The 21,048-nt window shown below is 44.5% G+C and overlaps 1 protein-coding gene across 2 annotated transcripts in view; it reads left to right on the top strand.

Annotated features, from left to right (window-relative positions):
• Positions 1–21,048, top strand: part of LOC310821883 (ras and Rab interactor 2-like) — a 38,189-nt gene that overhangs the window by 2,918 nt on the left and 14,223 nt on the right. For both annotated transcript variants that reach the window (XM_083694150.1, XM_083694151.1), the window contains exons 2-6: positions 9,598–9,785; positions 15,666–15,766; positions 16,471–16,669; positions 17,465–17,579; positions 19,545–19,617. In XM_083694150.1, coding sequence (XP_083550276.1) covers positions 9,726–9,785; positions 15,666–15,766; positions 16,471–16,669; positions 17,465–17,579; positions 19,545–19,617 — 548 coding nt within the window. In that variant the 5' untranslated portion in view covers positions 9,598–9,725. The remainder of the gene's footprint in view (positions 1–9,597; positions 9,786–15,665; positions 15,767–16,470; positions 16,670–17,464; positions 17,580–19,544; positions 19,618–21,048) is intronic.

Genomic DNA, 21,048 nt, shown 5'->3' with positions numbered 1-21,048 from the left:
CTAAAGTTTAGATATGCAAGCTTGTTTTGTCTGTTCTATTACTGTATCTCAGTGGAGGCTGGTGGAGGTGGAAATCGGAGGACGGGCTCCTTGTAATGCATGGAATGGAATGAGGAATCCATGCATTACAATTTCTACCTCTACCAGCCTCCCCTGATCTGCTGTAGTAGATGCATGTCTCCCCCTCCCTCAGTATACTTCCTTGCTTTGCCGGGCCTATCTTTATGGGCAGTGATTTATGGCCATCACCATGCTAACCCTGTCACATTCCTCTGATGCCCTTCTCATAAGTGTGGGTCTTCATACCGTGGGAACTTCAACTGGCAGAATTAGCAGGCAGGTACTGTACATGAGCTTATCAGCCTACAAAAGCAGAACACTTTTCTTTTGTTTGTCTTTGCCCACAAAAGAAGGCTCATGAAGTATTATAGGTAACCTCACAAAGTGGGTGGAAGACGGACATACAGGACTTCAAGGCAAGCTTGTTTGATTAGGCCTCTGTTTGCCTTACAAAATGCTAAAGCAAGCTAGCTCCACAGATAACCAATGTAAGGGAGTTCAGGTTAGACTCTTAATACGAGGATGCAAGTGGAGACTAGCCATTCCTGTTAGCCTTCGGGGCCAATGCTCAGCTGGAAACTGGTGGTTTTTTCAAAGGTGATGTCATTGCTCGTCCAGGAAGCAGCCACTCGAGTTACAGCCAGTCACGATGCAGCGTTCCCTCTGGACAATCCTATTGAATGCTTTCACAGGAGGAGAGTGGTTTCTGAGCTCCTGCAGGGCATGAAAACACACATTTTCTGTCTCGTTCGAAATGTCCCGGATATCTCTGGTTTCCCGATTAGAGAGCTTTAGAAACTTGAATCTGAACTGTCTCTTTAAGGATTGATTACCTGTCGTTTAAATTGACTTTTCATGCACTAACTCGCATTTTCAGTGACTGCATGATATCCAGGACATAAGCCTTTATGTGTGTTTTTATTTCACTTACAAGGGGAACAAAAGTCATTGAGTCTCAGAATATGCCTGGTGGCTGACAGATGGAGAAAATGGCCCTAAAAAATGTGAGCACTTACACACCCTAAAATATCCATATTACAGTCTTCCCACAGCGATATGTGGTGTGTATGGATGGCCACAGTGCTGGTGGGCTTGGGTGGAGACGTCCTAAACCACATCCCCCTGTTCTCTATTTCTCTTTTCACTCTATCCATCTCTGTCTCCCTTCCTCTTTCTCTCGTCTGCTCTCTTTTCCTCTTTATCCACCTCTGTCCATAACCTCCCTCCCTCCCTCCCTCCCTCTCTCTTTCTCTCTTCTTCTCTGTCTCTCTCCCTCTCTCTCTTTCTGTCTCTCTCACATTCTCTCCTCTCAATTTAATTCAATTTTCTTTATTGGTATTGTAATAATGTATCTCTCTCCCTCTCTTTCTCTCTCTCTCTCTCCCTCCTCACTCTCCCAGTCTCTGGATCCCTGTGGTTTTAGACATCGGACAAGAGAGAAAGACATCAAGCCATCACACACTTCCTCAAAGTGGAGTTCTAGTTCTAGATCCTTGGCTTAATCTATTATTTCTGGTTCTAATTTAGTCAGGGGAGTGGCCCGGCCCCAGTATAACCAGGGACCGTGGAGAACTCACCTCAGAATGTGCAAAAACAACCCCAGCCTTTTTTTTTTCTCTTTTCCCCTTCTGTGTTGACCATGGAGTGGAAAGTTAGGGCTGGGTGGTGATGGTGGTGTCTGGCACTGCTTGGACGCACATTCAGTGTTTATGTTTATTTTGGGTTTGTTTTCTGCACATGTGTTTCTCTAAAGACCTTTGCTAAGCTCTCTGGTGTCGTAAAGCCCCCCGTACGCCTGTACTGATTAGGGAATGCTTTCTCAAGTACCTGCTTCGACACGTGTGTTTTTTTTTGGAGTTGTCGAACAGTATGGACTTGACACTACTGTACGTCGTTAGACTGGATCAGAGCCAGCAGGGCTACAGTATGTGTGGTTATGTATTGTTTGTGAATAATGATACAGTACGTTCCAATAGGCCTCGGCCAGTGGAGGCCGGCGGAGGTAGAAATCGGAGAACGGGCTAATTGTTATGCATGGAATGCCACGCATTACAAATGAGCCCATCCTCCTATTTCTACCTCCAGCAGCCTCCCCCTGGCTTAGACACTTTCCGTCCCTCTGATTGATTTTAAATCTGGAGTCGGCCTGTTTGTGATCTTCTCAAGCAGAGGCCTTTGATAAACCACAGCTGTCTCACGGCTCATGTAACGCCACATGTGTTGCGGTTCTCTCAATCTAGGACTAGTGTCTCCCCCCAGCACGGAGTTGGCCTCTGCAAAAAATGTTAAAACAACAACACTTTGTTTCCTTCAGAAGGCTTAGGGGCTTTTTAATGCAACTGCTCAACCTCTGCAACACGCACACACACACACACACACACACACGCACAGATGTGTGCACACACACAATTACTCAACCTCCTTTTAAATAGTGCATGTGCGCATGCACGCATGCATGCATGCATGCACACACACACACACACACACACACACACACACCCACCCACAATTCAATTACTAAATCTACTTTTATATAGTGCCAGGTTGTTCTGCTATCCCCCTGGTTCCAGATTCACATAACTCTCATTCTTCCAGGCTGTTAGTCTGGATAGCTTACTCTTGCCTCACTCCAGAATCTTCCCTTTTTCTCTTTTTGTCTTCGTCCTTTGTCTCTCTCTTTCTACGACAAAGTGGCTTGTTTTATTGTAGCAATCTGTTGTTTAGTTTGAGAGAGTCTGTGTTTTGTCGGTCCCCTTCACTCCCGGCTTTTGATGCTGTGTTAGGTCTGTTATTGTCACACTCACAAGTGTCAAAAAAAGGTTCTGTTAGTCTTCTTCGTAATCTTTGAGAACTTGCAAAGCCATTTATTTTGCCTTAGGCTTTTGCCTTAAGTTATTGAGTGTTGTTTTTAATGGGTTTTTTTTTTTTTTTTTTTTTTTGGGGGGTTTTCTTGAGTTCTCTAGGGGAACCTACAGTGCTTTGGCTGTTAGAACACCAGGACCTCATGATTCTAGTGTGAATCCTATCCCACTCTGAAAGCCCTCTAGGTCCCCTCTACTGTAAGCCTCTTTAACCCCATCTCCTCTGATCTCCCTCTCTTCATTGTTCTTTGTTTTTATCCCAGTATAGTGATCTAAGGCCCAAAAAGGGGCGTTGTGCTTCGATAGTTTATCATCTGGGTGGACAGATGGTGTTTTAGGGCTGTGTGAGTTATGGTGAGGGGGGTCTCCACCCAGGCTTGAGGTTAGGCTCTTGGTCACTTTTAAGTTTGACTGGCAGAAGGGAAGACAGATCGGATGAGGAAGTGGATATTTGACAGACCTTGACAACTCCCAGAACTCCCTGTATCTCTGGTGCCAAAGTGTTCGCCCCAAAATGTGGGCCAGTCGGTTCATCTGAACTTGTTCTGAACCACTGACCCACTTACAGCTATTGTGACCGTACTCAGACACAATGGTCCGGAATGTTCTCTCTGTCTCTGTGTCTGTCTCTGCCTCAGTCTCTGTCTCTGTCTCAGTCTCTACCTCAGTCTCTATGTCTCTATGTCTCTATGTCTCTATGTCTCTATGTCTCGGTCTCTGTCTCTGTGTCTCTGTCTCTGTCTCTTTCCCTCTCTGTATCTGCCCTTCTCTCTCTCTCTCTGCCTCAGTCTCTGTCTCTCTTTCTCTCTGTCTCTGCCTCTTTCTCTCTCACACACACACACACACACACACACACACACACACACACACACACACACACACACCCTGCCCCCTCTTACCCCCCTCTGTTCTGTGGGAGTTCTGCTCAGTGTCAATGTTCCAGTGTTGCAGTGGGTTTATGCAGCTGCCCGCGTCCCCCCGTCCCCCCAACTCCTCCTGCAGTATCTACTGTTATTACAGCAGGACCACAGCACGAGTGGATGGTCAACGGCAGTACAATGGGCCACTCAATGAGGACCCACGGTTGAAATGCTAACTTCAACAGGTTGTGCTCATAAAACACTGAGGTGTCTTAAGAGTGGTGAGACTTTTGGCCGCGAGATAAAGTTGGCCAAATGTGTCCCATAAAAAGATACTTTTGTTATTGTTTTTCTTTGTGTCTGTTTAGCGAGTGTAGCTAACTCCTGAACTGTGCCTTAAACAGTTGTAAGTGTTTATGTGGGAAGTTGTAAGACATCAAGAGTGCGCCATCATTCGGGTATTAGCTAGATGTCTGAGCTACAAAACAAGTACGAAAACAAGTTGTTCTCTCCACTCAACAATGATGACCATATGTCTTTTTGCAGCCCATGCCATCTTTGTTTGGGTGAATTCTTACTCCATGCTGTCAGTCTCAGAAAAGCCACAAGTCTCTTGCTGGCATGCCTGAGGATGCCAATTTAGCTCAGACGACTGAAAGGCTGGCAGACATTGAGTCATTGTGATTAACTATGACATGCTATAAACAGTGTATGCAGAATAATGGTTGATTGCTTGTTATTCTTTGAACTTCGTTCCCATTGCGTGCCCATGGAGGGTAAATGATGCTGAAAAACACATGATCTTAATAAGGGAGAAGGTATGGACTGTAACCGGGGTGTGTCTCTTGTTTTGCATTTCTACATGCTGATGTATTCCCTTTTTACGTCATTGAAGGATACGCAAAAAAACACACACATGCACACACACACACACACGCAAATATACACATAAACATATAGGCCTAACTCAAAGGTTGCCTTCCATAATGAGAGAGAGAGAGAAGCCAAGAGGCATGTGTGTTATAAAGCAACAGGTGTGTATGTACATTCCGCGTGTGTGTGTGTGCGCGTGTGTGCGCGTGTGTGTGCGCGTGTGTGTATGTGTGTGTGTGTGTGTGTTGGTACTGGAGCGAGCGTGTCTCTGTCTGTGGAACAGTGTGTCTCTGTGTGACAGGGCTGCAGTGCCAGGGGGCCTGTGTTCCTGTGTGGGGAGAGTCACTCAGATGTGTCTTTGTTAGCCTGCAGCTGAGGCTTTCTCTCTCTCACACACACACACACACACAAAGAAGGGGAATGATCAGCTCCAAGGGATTACATGCTACGGCTATCTGAAGAGAGAGTCATTCTTCCATGCCTGATAGACCACACAGTCAACATTGACTCATGTGTTCAATGCAAAGCCCCCATTCTCTTGGGTATTTAAGCTTATGTCTGGCTCAGATAGGAAATGTTCACTTTGACATTCTCATGTGTTGAGTATGATGATTCCTGGCTGTGAATACAATGCATGCAATTGTCTAAATTTATGTGTGGGCTTTCTGTATAGAATAAAATAGAATAGAAAAAGTAAAAAACGGTATTGTCCACGCGATGTGGACATTTGACATATCATTGTGGATTATCTTTATGTAGTCCAGGGGTTCCCAAGCCTTTTTGTCTCACAACCCCAAATTGACATCAATCATTTCCTGCGACCCCAAAAACTTGATTGCGGACTGTACCAACATATAATAGTGATGTCCATGTGTATTCTAATCACCTAAAAGATGCTCTAAATGGTTGGATATGAATCCCAAAACACTGCAACATAGGCTACCGGTGCAATAAACAGACAATGTTTGTCTTCATACAAAAGAAAACGTTTTTTAAGTATTTTTTTATCAAATCATCAAGGTTAGATTGATTTTCTCAGGGGACCCCAATTTGAAATCAGGGTACCCCACATTGGGTCCCGACCCCAAGTTTGAAAATTGCTCGGATAAAGATGTACGGTCCTGTTATTAACCATTCTGATGTGGTACTGTACTGTAGGTGGTGAAGTGTTTTGCTTGTTTTTGTGCTTCAATCTACTGATTGATCTACTGTCATTCTCTGTGCTGAGCGGGGCCAGTGGAGTGAACTTAACAGCATTCCCCCTGTTCATTCTGCCTGAGCTGAGATACAACGGTATGTACCACGCACGGCTCTGGGGCGGAGTCTTCCTGTTTGACCCTCTACCCAGCATGTCTTGTTAAGGTTGATGACTGGATGTTGATCCCTGGGAGAAGTACATGTATTGATATACACACACATAGGGCTGGTTTCCTGGATGCTCATTAAGCCTACTACTAGACTAAAATGCATCTTGAATGAGATTTAGTCCAGGATTAGGTTTAATCTGGGTCCAGGAAACCTTCACATACAGTACAGATATGCATACATGTGTATATTGGTTCTGGGGTATCATGGTTTAATTGAAACTATTCGTAGTAGCAGACTATTGACCATACAGTTATTGAATGACTAAGTCAAAACAGCAACCCACACTTTCCAGGAAATTCTCTCAGCAGGGAATTACTTAGTAAATGTTTTGTTTAAATTTCCTCCTCTCTGCTGTCCTCAAGTCTCTTTGAGTCTGAATTTCTTTGTCGGTCTAGCACACGGCTCGTATCAACCCAGACTTCCCCTTATTGAAGAAAACTAAACCAGCAATTTCCAGCCATGCCCAGTCTATGGCTTAACTTTACAATTTCTCTTTTCGAGTAACAACAGATGGGCTTTACCACCGCAAACGTCTATCCGTTTGTTTTCACAGTGGTCCTTGAGTGGATTTACGAGTCCGTCCTTGAGAAAGGGCCAGCGGTCTGGTCTGGCCTGGCCTGGCCTGGTCTGGTCTGGTCTGGTCTGGCCTGGCCTGGTCTGGCCTGGTCTGGTCTGGTCTGGTCTGGTCTAGTCTGGTCTGGCCTGGCAGGGTTACAGAGCACTTGTTTCTCTTCTTATATCAGCTTCCCCAGGCTAAAAGCAGCCATGCTGGGCTGTAGATAACCCCTGTTACTGAGACCTACTGTGGTCAGGAAATTTTAGTAGTTCCCTAGAACAACAGTACACACACACACACACACACACACACACACACACACACACACAGATATACAGTAGACAGATATAGACAGGCAGATAGACTGGTGGACAGATGAGGCCAGTAACTCTAACTTACCCAGGTTCAGGTTTTTGTTTCAGGTTCAAAGGGGGTTAATGGGTTCAAAGATTGATATTTGGTGTACGGGAGGTTCTGATTCTACAACTACAATAAGGGGATGGTTTCAATCTAGAGGACCAGGCGTCTATTCAACACAGTTACACGGTCAGAGAATGTTCCCTGGCAGCTGATTGTCTCCTCCCAGATGAGGGCTTTTATCAGGCGTCTATGGTGAGTTCCTTGTGTCAGCTCCATCTTTGCTCCAGCTGGGGAGGTGTTACCGGAGACGTGTAGCTGGTGGAGAGAGAACTAGGTCTCCATCTCATCTGCTCCTCTGTGTTTTGTGTCGGTTATGTGTGTGTGGAGGCGGTGGAGGGAGGGGTGGCGGGGAGGGGGGGGGGGCAGCAGCGTTCCTTCCTGTTGGAGATGAAAGTGACTGTGTGTGTGGAGCATCTCCCTGATTCACTGGGACTGTGGGACGGCAGCCAGAGAGGCAAGGTCTGGGCTAATGGTGGTGCGGGGGGGGGGGCACAGTCAGCCCCTTTCATCCTCCGCCTCCAACAACACCCTTCCACAGGCACACACTGTGAGGACACGCACGCACGCACGCTCACACACACACACACACACACACACACACACACACACACACACACACACACACACACACACATTCATTCACCTGGCACAGGTTGTGTGGTAGGCAGGTTCCTCCGTGCATGTGATGCACTGCCTCTCATTCACACAGCCTTGTTCCACGGGTACTAATCTAGCAGCTGATAACATTTCTAACGTCTCCTGCCGTCTCCCAAGTAATGGGACAGTGAAGCATTTTTTCTTGTTTTGGCTCTACACACCAAAGGTTTGGATTTGAAATCAAACAAGAGTACAGTAGAGATTCTCTATGCTTTTCTTTGATGGTATCGGTGTACATGTTGGTTTCACCATGCAGAAATTACACCACTTTTTCTGCATAGTCCCCCTATTTCAGGGTACCCTAATGGGACAGATTGATGGTTGATGATGAGCACTCATGTTTAGTATTTGGTCGACAGTTTGACCCCACCAGATGCTGCGTATCTTCTCTGGTGATGCTCTGCCAGGCCTGTACTGCAGCCATCTTCAGTTGTTGTTTGTTTTGAAGTCTTTTTGCCTAAAATCTGGAAATGAAATGCATGTTGAATTGGATTTAAATCTGAAGATTCACTTTGCCAGTCTAGACCTTTTCATTTCCTGGCTCTGAAAAACTCCCTAGTTGCTATGGCAGTATGTTTTGGGTCATTGTCTTACTGTATGATGAAGTGCCATCCAATAAATTTGGAGGCATTTGCTTGCACTCAAGCAGACAAGATGTTTCTGTACACTTCAGCATTCATTCTGCTGCTGCCGTCAGCAGTTACAATCATCAATAAAGATGAAGTGAGCCAGTTCTAGTAGCAGCTATACGTACCCAAACCTAACACCCCCTAGCACCATGTTGAGGTGATCTTAAGCAGATGCTATTTTCTCCAAACCGTACTCTTGCAATCACTTTGGTACCTGATAACATTAATCTTATCTGTCCACAAGACCTTTTTTTAGGCCTGCAGGCTTTTTAGGTACATTAGCAGAAGTATTCTGTGGATGCTAGTCTTTGACACATTCATGCCTACCTCCTGGAGAGTGTTCCTGATCAGAATTTTTATTTTTATTATTGTTTTTATAATGGTGAGCATTCTTCGGTCATCCACTGCCTTGGTCTGTTTGCGATTGCTGAGCTTACCAGTGCCAGTTTCTTTTGAATTCAAACCATTGATTTTGGCAAGCCTAAGGTTTTGGCTATATTTCTGTTTATAATAAATATTAATAATGGCTACCTTGACATTCATTGACACCTCTTTGGTCCTCATGTTGACATACTCCAAAGGCAAATGCATAGCCTAGAATCATTACTGGACATTGACAGCTCTCTTATGCCTGCACAAATAATGTGACCATACACACCTGACTTACTAGAAACTTACAAAGGGCACTGTATATTAGAAGAAAATATAGTGTGTATCTTTAAGTTTCCTACAAATGGAAGATCTGAGTCTTGCCTTGTTTCAGACTATAACAGCAGCAGACATTAACTTACTGTGGGAGGAGGGAGGTACGTACACACACACACACACACACACACACACACACACACACACACACACACACACACACACACACACACACACACACACGCCCAGGGAAGAGGGAGGAGGGCTGGAACTATGGCTCTTTATCACTGGAAAATGCATTAAATGTGACAGACATGGGAAAAAGACTAGAGACATGAAGAGAGGACAAGTGATGCAGGAGAGATGAGGACGGCACATAGGAGGGATGAAAGAAGGGATGGTAGTGAAGTAGTCGATAATGTTGATAACCATGGCGAGGGTGGATAGAGGGGGGAGAGGGAGAGAGGGAGAGGGGGGGAGAGAGAGGGAGAGAGAGAGAGAGAGAGGGAGAGAGAGAGGGGGAGAGAGAGGGAGAGAGAGAGTGAGTTTAGGGTGGACCATCATCCCTCTTGAGGCTGTGTAATAGAAGTTCCCTCTGTGGCCAAAGCTGGAATTTCCTCTCTAGTCGCACCGCAGCTCAAGTGTCTGTCTGTGTGTTTGACCCACAGGACTCCTCACAGCAGTCGCAGACGCCGTCCCAGACATAAACACAGACGCAGTCTGGACAAGGGACCTGGTAGACGTAAACAACAATAACAACAACAACAACAACAACAACAACAACAACAACAACAACATGGCCAGCACGCTGCCCAGACCGCCATGTCACATGGACAGGAGTGGCAGCTTCTTCAAGGTAAAGGGTCAATACCTGTCTGTCCTTCCGTCCGTCCATCCGTCTTTCTGTTTGTCTTTTTTGTCTGTCTGTCTGTCTGTCTCTCTCTGTATGTGTGTCTGTCTGTCTGTCCATCTGTCCGTCCGTCTGTCTCTCTCTGTCTGTGTATCTGTCTGTCCGTCTGTCTCTCTGTCTGTTGCTGTCCAACAGGATCTCACACTAAATTTGTACACACAATTCATGAGATCTTACAATCCGTTTTGTATGAAAAGGTACAAATGCAACTTGCATGGCGGTTAGGCAGTATTATGATTGACCATCCCTCTGTTGTTCAAAACGTTTTTCCTCGGTGTTTACCACTTTTCATGATCTGATGCTGTCAGAGCATTAAGAGGATGTTTTTACCACCTCACGTGGTGATTGATAACTATCTACATTTTCAAGGATGTATGCCACTTGCAAAATTCAAGGTGAAGACTTACATAGAGGCCCTATAGGACCTATTCCGAAATAAGTCATTTTTGTTGTCATGCTTGATCTTTGGTAGGTATTTGATCAACTTTTTTTTTAATGACTCTACTCTACATTCCTTTTTACAATATACAAGAGTGAATATAAAACAATTTTCTTTAAAAAAAACAACAACTTAAAATCAACATGTAAAAAAAACAAAAAAACATCTGTGACTATAACCCTAACCTTCTACCTAAGGACTCTATTTAACCAAATTAGGGTTGTGAGCATATTTACAGATTAGTTATTTCACACAAACGACCATATGTATACCCGAATGACACATCCCGAAGCAGAAGGGGGAAGCATTAAGGGATTATAATTTAAAGAGAGGCTTTATAAGGTGGAAAACATAATACATCTGAGAGAGTATATGTCAAGGAAATTAAAGGTTTACAGTTTGGATTATGATATTTATAATTACCGTTATAAACGTTGTTATTATAAACAATCTCTCAGGGGTAGTAGTAAGGATGACACAGCTCAAGCAGAAGCTTGGAGCAGGAAAGTTGTTGACGATAGGGTGAGATGAATATGCCATTCATGATGAATTGAAATGCTCTCTGGCTGGATTGGGAGTTTGAATAGCACTAGAAGTCTGTTTTTAAAAAGAATATATCAGAGATACAGCTAAAATGGTATACTCTAAGAAGAGGCTTGTAGTATGTAGGATTGAGAATTTCTGGGCAGGTCTAGTGTGCTTCCATACATGCCCTTTTAGATAACCAGTTTTATAGGAGTTTTCCAACTTCTAAAAGAAATGTTGAAATTGACACTCCTCAAACCTTCCCTACATGAAACTATACACCTTCCTCTATTGTAAAAAGTCAATGAGACACATATATTCACTGTGGAACAAAAAATATTCATCTGGAGACCAGTGGTTTGCTATTCTTCCATTCAAAGTCAGTGGGGAAAAGGAGAACAATTGTGGGTGTGTCTATCAAGAACAGAATAAGCAACAACCATGCCTTTACACTGAAACTGTCTCCTCATAAGGCTGATTATGCTCTGTCAATAAGGGAAGCTCACATCAAACCTGATAAACTCAGAGAGCTATTATGCATGGTCTCTCAATGGGAGACGGAAAAAACCCAATCATTCACTTGCATTTGTCTGCTACAATGTAATGACAAATGTTGTTTTCCTATTGACGGGATATTCTCTGATGTAAATTGATGTGCAAAGACAAAGGTCTGAGTTGTTAAAGTCTGGAAATACAGAATTTTCAGTTTCCCGTTTACTGCCATTGAAAATATTACGTGTCCTTGCAGGTTACAGATGCCCTATGAGGTCACATCGAGTCTCTCTCTCCCTCTCTCTCTCTCTCTCTGAAACTACTCATGTCATCGTATTTGGATAACTAGAATATTTATTCATTCAATATTTCCACACAGTAAAGCTGTGCTGATGGATGTGATTTTGGATTAGCGTTGGCTCTTTAGCTTCCTTTCATTTCAGACGTTCACAGTTTTCCTGGTCTTGCAACAGTATATTGCTTGTGTTAATGGAGATGGAGTGGGGATTGGAAAATGCCAGCTGCAATTGTTGGAACCATGACAAATGCACACACAAGAGTAATAAAATAGAAAGACACACACACACACACGCATGGACACACACACACACACACACACACACAGCCACACACACACACACACACACACACACAGACACACACACACACACACACACACACACACACAGACACACTCTCTCTCAAAGAAGAAGAAGAAGAAGAAAGACACACACACATACTCTCTCTCTCTCTCTGTCTCTCCTGACAAACACACACACACACACACACACACACACACACACACACACACACACACACACACTCAAATTGAAGGAAGCATGGAGCAGTTGTCAGCACGTTCTCAGATCAGTCTGAACTATGCAATAACTGTCATCTGCTCGGCTTGTTAAAACCCCTTCACGACTGTTTTTAGTAACACGATCTATTTATAGAGAGATAATGAACAAGGTCTGCCTCTCCTCACGGCTGATGGTTCTTCAGTCAGCGTCATCACTCATCCTCTTCATCTTTCCCCGCTCCGACCGCACCACCGTAACTGCTAACTGCCTCTAAGGCCAATCCACTCATTATGTCACATTCATGTGTCTGCGTCGCTCCACAGATGTCGGGCGCGGTAGACATTGATGACTTACCGTTAGCGACGTTGCTATTTACAGATATCTAACATTGTAAAGACGGAGGTCGCTGTGTAAACGTGAGGACGTATCTGATGATGGGCTATTTGCGGTACAAATCCAGCGTTGTGCTCGGTGAGGATCGAGCATGGCGCCAGCAACGTTAAGTGTTGTGGGTTTGAGTCCCGCTGGGACCATTACTGTATATGCAGAAAAATATATCTGCAACTCACTGTACTGAAAGTTTCGGATAAAAGCGGCAGCTAGATTACGCTTGTTGTTATATAATTGGGGCACATAGAGGGATGCAGAATAAACTGAAAGATGTGTCTTCTTTCTCTCTCTCTCTCTCTCTTTCTCTCTCTCTTTTACTCCACTCTGCCTGGTCTCAGTGAAAGCAGTCTCTGTGTGTCAAACACATAGTTTCCCGTTGACTCCATCGTGGCGTTGACTGCGGCCCATGCAGAAAATGGCTTACCTCCACGCTCATTAAAGAGGCAAATGAATGACACCACTGCCATTGGACACGGTCCTCGTCGTGAGAGACAGAGGGATGGTGACAGGGTGTTTGCGCTTGTGTGTGTCTGTGTGTGTGTGTGTGTGTGTGTCTGTGTGTGTGTGTGTGTGTGTGTGTGTGTGTGCGTGTGTGTTCTGACAAAGAGAGGGAGATGAAGAGAGAAACAGAGAGTGACGGACAAAGAGTGGAAAAGAGAAAGAAAGAAAGAAAGAAAGAAAGCGATGGATAAGAGTGAGTTTTTCCTGGGCATCAGACGTGCCTTGTAAAAGCTGTTGGGGTGAAACGGGGCCAGTGTGTGTGTTTGCTGCCATTAGGGCTCCACCAGGGCACTCTGCCCAGAGCCAGCCATTCGAGACCTTTCATAATAAATGTGTTAATTTACTCTCATTTTCTGGCTGAGGAATTTCTCTCTCTCTCTTTCTTTCTTTCTTTCTTTCATTCTCTTTCTCTCTCTCTCTGTCTTTCTGTCTGTCTGTATCTGTCTCTTTTAGACTCTATCTTTCCCCATCCCTCCCTCCCTCCCTCCCTCTCTCACGCTCCCTCCCTCTCTCTCTCTTTCCACCTTGTTCTTCTCTCTCATTCCCCTCTACTCATTCCATGGCCATTTCCCTCTCTCTCTGACTCTCTCTCTCTTTCACTTTGTCTCTTTTCACCTTGTTCTTCTCTCTCATTCCCTTCTACTCATTCCATGGCCATTTTCTCTCTTTCTCTGTCTTACAGTATTCACCCCCCTCCTCCTCTGATCTTCTCTCAGATTCCTCAACTGTAACTGTTAGCTCAGCATTGGGGATGCTGACTCATGTGTATAAAGAGGTCAGAAGGAGAGAGAGAGAGAGAAAGATGGCTCCAGACAGGCTCTGTTGCAAGGGGGAACCAGAGGCCTGTGGTTGCTGTGGCCTGGGCTGAAGCAGCTTTGCAGGGGTCTGTGGTTGAAGGAAATACTGAGGGGTACTGCCCCCTGCTGGTCAGTATGTGATAATGAACACGACTTATGTTCTTAGTTCTTCTGCAGGGTTCCTCAACTCTGGTCTTGGGAGACCTCCTGGATGTGCACCAAGCTTGTGTTGCTATTGTTTCAGGCCAGCAGTAACACACCATGGCTTTGATGGTTAGTTGGTTAGTTGAATTAAGTGTGTGTGTTGATCAGACAAGAAAGGCCTACACACAACCCTGTGGATCCCCAGAAAAGACTACACTCCTTTCAAACTACTAGACATCGTTGAGGAGTAGTTCCACTACATGTAGTTCGACTATTAGTTTAACTGCATTTTGCAGTAGCTTGGTGGTAGTTAAACAAAATTCAAATCTTAGTAGTTTTTCCTGGAGTTAACTATAGTTTTTTTTCCATGTAGCGGTGTAGTAAGCTACTGTCACTACTCATACTACGTTGTTCCAAAAGAAAACAAAAAACTGTGAAATGTAACTATTATTCCAGCCCTTGAACCTCAATTTCCCTGCTATTTCTTCTCTTACTGCCTCTGGTCTCCCCATTTTGCTCCACCTTTATCTCCCCCAGTGATTTCAGTCACACGCTTTCTGTCATATGGACTGGTCATCTTTCAGTAACTGACTGTTGTGTGTTGGATAAGGTAGTTTCAATGTTGTGAACTACTTTTTCAAAGTAGCTTTAGTTTGACAAACTATGTTTTCCTCAAGGGTAGCTTTAGTGTACTTAAACTTATTTCCTTGTAATTGGTAATCTAGTTAAATACATTTTCAGAGTAGCTTCCTCAACACTGCTACCAAAGACGCATTATTGTGGTCGTGATATTGTTGTTGTCATCATACAGTAAGTATGACTAAATGTGTTGAGTAAATGTGGTAAACATTTGAGGTTGAATGACCGGAACAACAAGGTTTTATCTATCTCCACAGGAAATGCCCTGTCAGAAAGGGAGCGGCTTATCCATCAGACACTGGCGTCTGTCGAGTGACTCACCCACTTCCTCTCTCTGTCGCCGTGTCCCTCTGCGTGTGTGTGTGTGTGTGTGTGTTTGTTTGTGTGTGTTATCATCCAGATGTTTATGTTTCCGCAGATTAGTGACCGGTTAGGCTTGTTTACCAAGATGTGTTTATTGTATCTTTCGAAACAGAGATTGCATTTGAGTTGAAGAATGTGTGTGTGTGTGTGTGTGTGTGTGTGTGTGTGTGTGTGTGTGTGTGTGGGTGTGTGTGTGTGTGTGGGGGGGGTCTGTGTGTTTGTTTGTGTGTGTGATAGTGTTGTTGTTGTATTGTCTACATTTGGTGTGTGTGTGTGTGTGTGTGTGTGTGTGTCTGTCTGTCTGTCTGTCTGTCTGTCTGTCTGTCTGTCTGTCCGTCTGTGTCCATGCTTTGTCTTCATATTTCCTGTTCGTAGGAAGTGAGGTACACACACAGGAAAGTGACTAACCGTTTCCCTGCTCCTGGACTTCAGAACGCTCTCTTATCCTCTCTGTTTCTGACACTCCTCTGTAAAGTCTGTCTCAATTCTCCTCTGATCTCATCCTCTGTCTCATCCCTCTCTTTTTCTCCCTGAATCCGTCTCACTCTCCAACTAAACCCTTTGCGTTTTCTCTACTCTCACCTTCTCACCCCCCCTCTTCCTCTCCCTCTCCCTCTCCCTCTATCCCTCATCGAATCCCTCACCTATGCAATGTCCTGTGTCTCACTCTCTCTCTCTCTCTCTCTCTCTCTCTCTCTCTCTCTCTCTCTCTCTTCGCCTCCTCCTCTTCTCGTAGCTGATCGACACGTTTGCGTTGGAGATCGGGGAGCTGAAGCAGGAGATGGTGCAGACTACCACAGCACTGGATCGAGACAAAGACCCCTTGGTCCTACAGGGGTAAGTCCCACTCCTTCTCCTCCTCATCCTCCTTCTCCTTCACCTCCTCACCTCGCCATCTCCTCCTTTCTCTGGCCCCCTTCTCCTTCTCTCCACTCCTTCTCCAACTGCTTTGGTCTCCTGTTTGAAGTCTCACTCTGCATCCTGTGATGGTGAGGGAATGTTCGTGCGTCATCTGTTCATCTTTGTCAGGATGTTTTCTTCTTCTACACTATGCCTGGCGAAGGATTAGAGAGATGATGAGAAAAGGATTGTCACCACTGGTTTGAGGTTTTTCTTCGAGATGTTATTGTTTTTAGAGCTCAAAACTGCTCAAGACTCACAACTGGCATACCTGCCACCAGGGTCAATGACGGGGGTTCTTCTTAAAGCTTAGGACTATGTCTATGCGTTTGTCTTCTGGTTATCACTCCTCCTTTAACTGGAATTCTGAGATGACGTCACATGTTGTCTATGGACTGCATGCACCACTCTCTTTAACCAGCAGGTAGAGACAGTGATCTCTGTCGTTTTCTCTTTCCCTCTCTCTCTCTCTGCTCTCTCTCTCTCTGCTCTCTCTCTCTCTCTCTGCGCTCTCTCTCTCTCTCTCTCTCTCTCTCTCTTTCTCTCTCTCCCTCTCTCTCTTTCTCTCTCTCTCTCTCTCTCTCTCTCTGCTCTCTCTCTCTCTCTCTCTCTCTCTCCCTCTCTCTCTTTCTCTCTCTCAGGCTGGAGGGGGAGGTGAGCGGGGTGTACCTGCAGTCTCCTCCCTGCGCGGGGGTCGGCGGCGAGAGGGATTCTGGGTACGACTCCCTGCGTAGGCGTATGAGCGTCCTGGACAGGCTGACGCAGACCCACCCCGTGTGGCTACTGCTCACGCTCAGTGAGGACGAGGCCACGCGCATCCTGTTGAAGCAGCAGCCAGGGGTGAGAGGGCAAACACTAGGACCGGAGGGGAGGCTGGTGGAGGTAGAAATCGGAGGACGGGCTCATTGGGCTCATCATCCGATTTCAACCTCCGTCAGCCTCCCCTGGACCCTAGCTGATGTGGGGTTTCTGTGTTGTTAGTGTTTCATATGAAGTAGTGTTACGGTATTCGTGCTGTATCACAGATTTCTCAATGAATTGATACTAAGTCTGCACAACGCATCAATTACTACAATAACATTAGATGATCTTCCCGTTTGAAATGAACAATATCCTATTGTTCACAATTTGACTAACCGTCCATTTTGACATGGTAGTTCATTGCATTGAAGGAAAAGACATTGAGCGCGTCAGAGAAGGTAAAGAATGAGAAGTGAGAAATGAGATATGAGATATGAGAAATGAATGAGAAGTGTGAAATGAGATATGAGAAATGAATGAGAAGTGTGAATGATAATGAGAAGGTGTGAAAGCATATAGTTTATGGCGTAGCATAATCCATACGTCATAACTAACATAACAGAATATCGGAAAATAACCTACTTTATATGACTACCTCGTAGTTTGTTATCAATATTACCAACTGTCCATTGATACTGTATACTAGCCCTCCAGTGTCTCATTATATTGGATAGGTGATGTCAAAGAGGGTGATGACAGGTGAAAGGTCATGAGGAATGAAAATCCAGGTGACAGAATTGGGACATCGTCATATGACCTCTGAAAGGTCAAGTGTTATTCACTTTTAATCCTCCTCTCTCTCTCTCTCTCTCTCTCTCTCTCTCTCCTGGCCAGGTGTTTCTGGTGAGGAAGTCCTCCACACTACAGAGGAAGGTTTTGTCTCTGCGGGTCAGCGATGACGTGCCTGGACCCTCTGTCAGCGACTTCCCTGTCAAAGAGAGCCAGTACAGTTAGTGTCTATGTCTCTATCTATGTCTTGTCTGTCTATCTCTCTATGTCTTCTCTGTTGCTATACGTCATTGGACGTTTGTTTCAGCTGAGCCGAGCCGAGATGAGCTGAGCTGAGGTGTACCGGGCCGGCCTGGTTAGGAATCCACCATAGTTGCTGAAACAGTACAGTGGAACGGACAATGTGAGAGGAAAATATCCGAGCCGGCAGAGTTTGGTTCTGGTCGGCCCTGTAGAGTGTAAACCATGGGGAGGCTGGATATCAGAGAGTACAGCCCGGTACAGCTCAGCTCGCTTCAGATCTGTTTGGCTCTGTAGGGTCTGTGCTCTTAAAAACAGGAAGTCACACTTTGAAATTGTGTGTTGCAGTAAACTAAAGTACTGAAACAGAAAATTAGAAGTAGGTCATGAATGACTAAACCACGGTAGTAGTAGTGACCAATTAGGTTATTTCCACTGAGAGGTTCCTAATAATAGCCTACACAATCGATCATCCCACGACTAGTTAATGATGTCGTATTCTGCCTGACTCAACACACATCCTGTGGCCCACTCATTCCCACTGTTTTGAAGCTGTCACATTGTCTGAGTGCCTACAGTGTTAAACAACACTAAGGTGAAAGCCCTGCACTCTTCAAGGTGCTGATTCCAGCAGGAATAACACACATAGTTGAAGTTGGAAGTTTACATACACTTAGGTTGAAGTCATTAAAACTAATTTTTTAACCACTCCACAGATTTCATCTTAACAAACAATAGTTTTGGCAAGTCGGTTAGGACATCTACTTTGTGCATGACACAAGTAATTTTTCCAAGAAATGTTTACAGACAGATTATTTCACTTGTAATTCACTATATCACAATTCCAGTGAGTCAGAAGTTTGCATACACTAAGTTGACTGTGCCTTTAAACAGCTTGGAAAATTCCAGAAAATGATGTCATGGCTTTAGAAGCTTTTGATAGGCTAATTGACGTAATTTGAGTCAATTGGAGGGAATGTTACCTTCAGGGAATGTTTCCTAGCATTAAATGTCAGGAATTGTGAAAAGTTTAAATGTATTTGGCTAAGGTGTATGTAAACTTCCGACTTCAACTGTACACACACACACACGCACACACACACAACCACACACACACACACACACACATGCACACGCGACCACAAACACACACACACATGCACACGCGACCACACACACACACACAAACACACACACACACACACACACACATGCACACGCGACCACACACACACACACACACACACACACACACACGCACACACACACACACACTACACTTCAACTATCTTCTGTGATCCTTTACTCTCATTGATGTTTGCTGTCCATAGAGAACTTGCTCTTTATGTGGCAGGGTCGCCCCTCTGTTGGTGAACAACGTGAACAAGTCTCTCACACTAGTCAGCATTCCCACTTCTTATCTCCCCCTCCTGTCTCCTTGTAGCTATAAAACACTAAACTACTTTAAACAAGATTTTATAGCAGGAAAACATCCCATGTAGCATCTGTCTATTGTCTCTGCATAGCTAAATGTGTCTTCTCTTAGATTGCCATTTACAGTTTGGCTCTGTGTTTCGTAGTCTGGGATTCTACCAACAGAGTTCCATGACTAATGGAACTGTTATTGCGCCAGGCTGTGACAGAGCAGATGCGTGCATTTAGCTTCCAAGAATGTTCCCTTCTCGGATTTCAACACACTAGCCGGGCCTGCTTTAGCCTAGTTTAGCCTTACAAGATATGGGTCAAATTTAGACATGTAGTCCCAGTAGACCTTTCTAAGTGCAGCATTATTAAGAGGTAAAGGTCATTTTAAATGATTCACATTGTTCAAAATGGAAGTGTATTAACAGTAGAGTTTGCTGTGAATGTAATGTTGACTACTGAACAATGTCTGATCTGGGTACAGTTGTCATGTGTGTTCTGTCTTCTCTTTCTCTGGTTACAGCCTTCTCTCTGGAAGGATCTGGTATCAGCTTTGCAGACCTGTTTCGCCTGGTGGCATTCTACTGTATTAGCAGGTACTGTTTAGTCTCTCTATGTCTCTCTCTCTCTCTGTGTGTCTCTCTATGTCTCTCTCTCTCTCCTACCCATGTTCTTATCCTCTCTCTCTCTTCCTCCCTCCCTTCTGCCTCTCCTCTCTCTCTCTCTCTCTCTCCTACCCATGTTCCTATCCTCTCTCTCTCTTCCTCCCTCCCTTCTGCCTCTCCTCTCTCTCTCTCTCTCTCTCCCTCCTTCCATCCCTCCTTCTCACCGATTCTCTTTTTGTCCTCTGTTGCCATTCCACTCGCGTGAGATCGAAACCACAAGCCTAAGGATGGAAATACTGTGTGATGAGTAAGCCCTCAGCGCCAGGTTGTTTTAAAGGCTCTCACTTCTGGTTTTTAGCTCGTGCCAGCTGAGCTGGTCAGACTTCTTAAAGACACAGACACAGGAAGTTGGAAACGGGTGCCAGAAATGACCAACGCAGCACAACAACAACCTAGTTTCAATCCGGGAAGAGGAAACCTAAAAAAAAAAGATTCCCCTCAATACTAACCAAAGTATCCAGAGTGACGTCCATTTGTTGATGTTAGTATAACAATGTAATCATTGAGTTAGATCAATACCATGCAAAAATAATGCACTGGTTGTGTTTCCTCAGGACTTAATGTAAGAATAATTAGAATACCACATTTTGTATTTTAAAGACTTACATATTGAATATAATGGACATAATTGGTGTACTGTACATAGCCTACTTTAAAAATAATACTAGGCAACCCAAGTATACTAGGCAACCCAATGGATCGTGCAAATAACTGTTATTGCCTTTCTGTCTATGTTGCTGATAGCCATTACAGTTGAAATGGGTAAGCCTTTCATAACTGTAAGGTCAGTTTCAATCGACTAAAATTAAGGAAAGGCTAGTTTTGATTGGAGGGGAAAACAAAGCCGGTGCCAATTGTGCCTCAAGACACCAATAAACAGTATGGTAGTCATGGAAATGCTTCTAGAATGGGTTCTATGTGTGATTTTGAAATTGTAACAACGCTAACATGTAAAAAAACAGACAGTCAGCAAAGGGGGGGGGGGGGGGGGGGGGGCATGGATTTCACAACCACAGAGTTATTTTATTATAAACTGTCACATGGCACCCGTGGACTCTTAATTATGCCTATTGTGCTTACTAACAGTCTTATCTTACACAGAAAATACTGTTGTATGTTCATTCGAATAGAACATTTTAACCAGCAAAACATGTTTATAAAGCCCTGAGGCTTTGTCTGTGAGTTGATAGTAACAGCACACGATGTCGCTATCTCACCTCGCTGCTCTGGTTGCTCCAATGGTCAGGCCTTTGTTTATTTATTTGTATGGTGTTTATTGCAAACAATTCACAATATACAATATGAATAACAAAAAAACAAACAAAGAGTATACAGAGCAGTATACAAACATTACAGACAATC

The sequence above is a fragment of the Argentina silus genome (genome assembly GCF_951799395.1).
Source record: "Argentina silus genome assembly, chromosome: 22".
Classification (NCBI taxonomy): Eukaryota; Metazoa; Chordata; class Actinopteri; order Argentiniformes; family Argentinidae; genus Argentina; species Argentina silus.
This window is presented reverse-complemented; position numbering and strand designations above follow the sequence as displayed.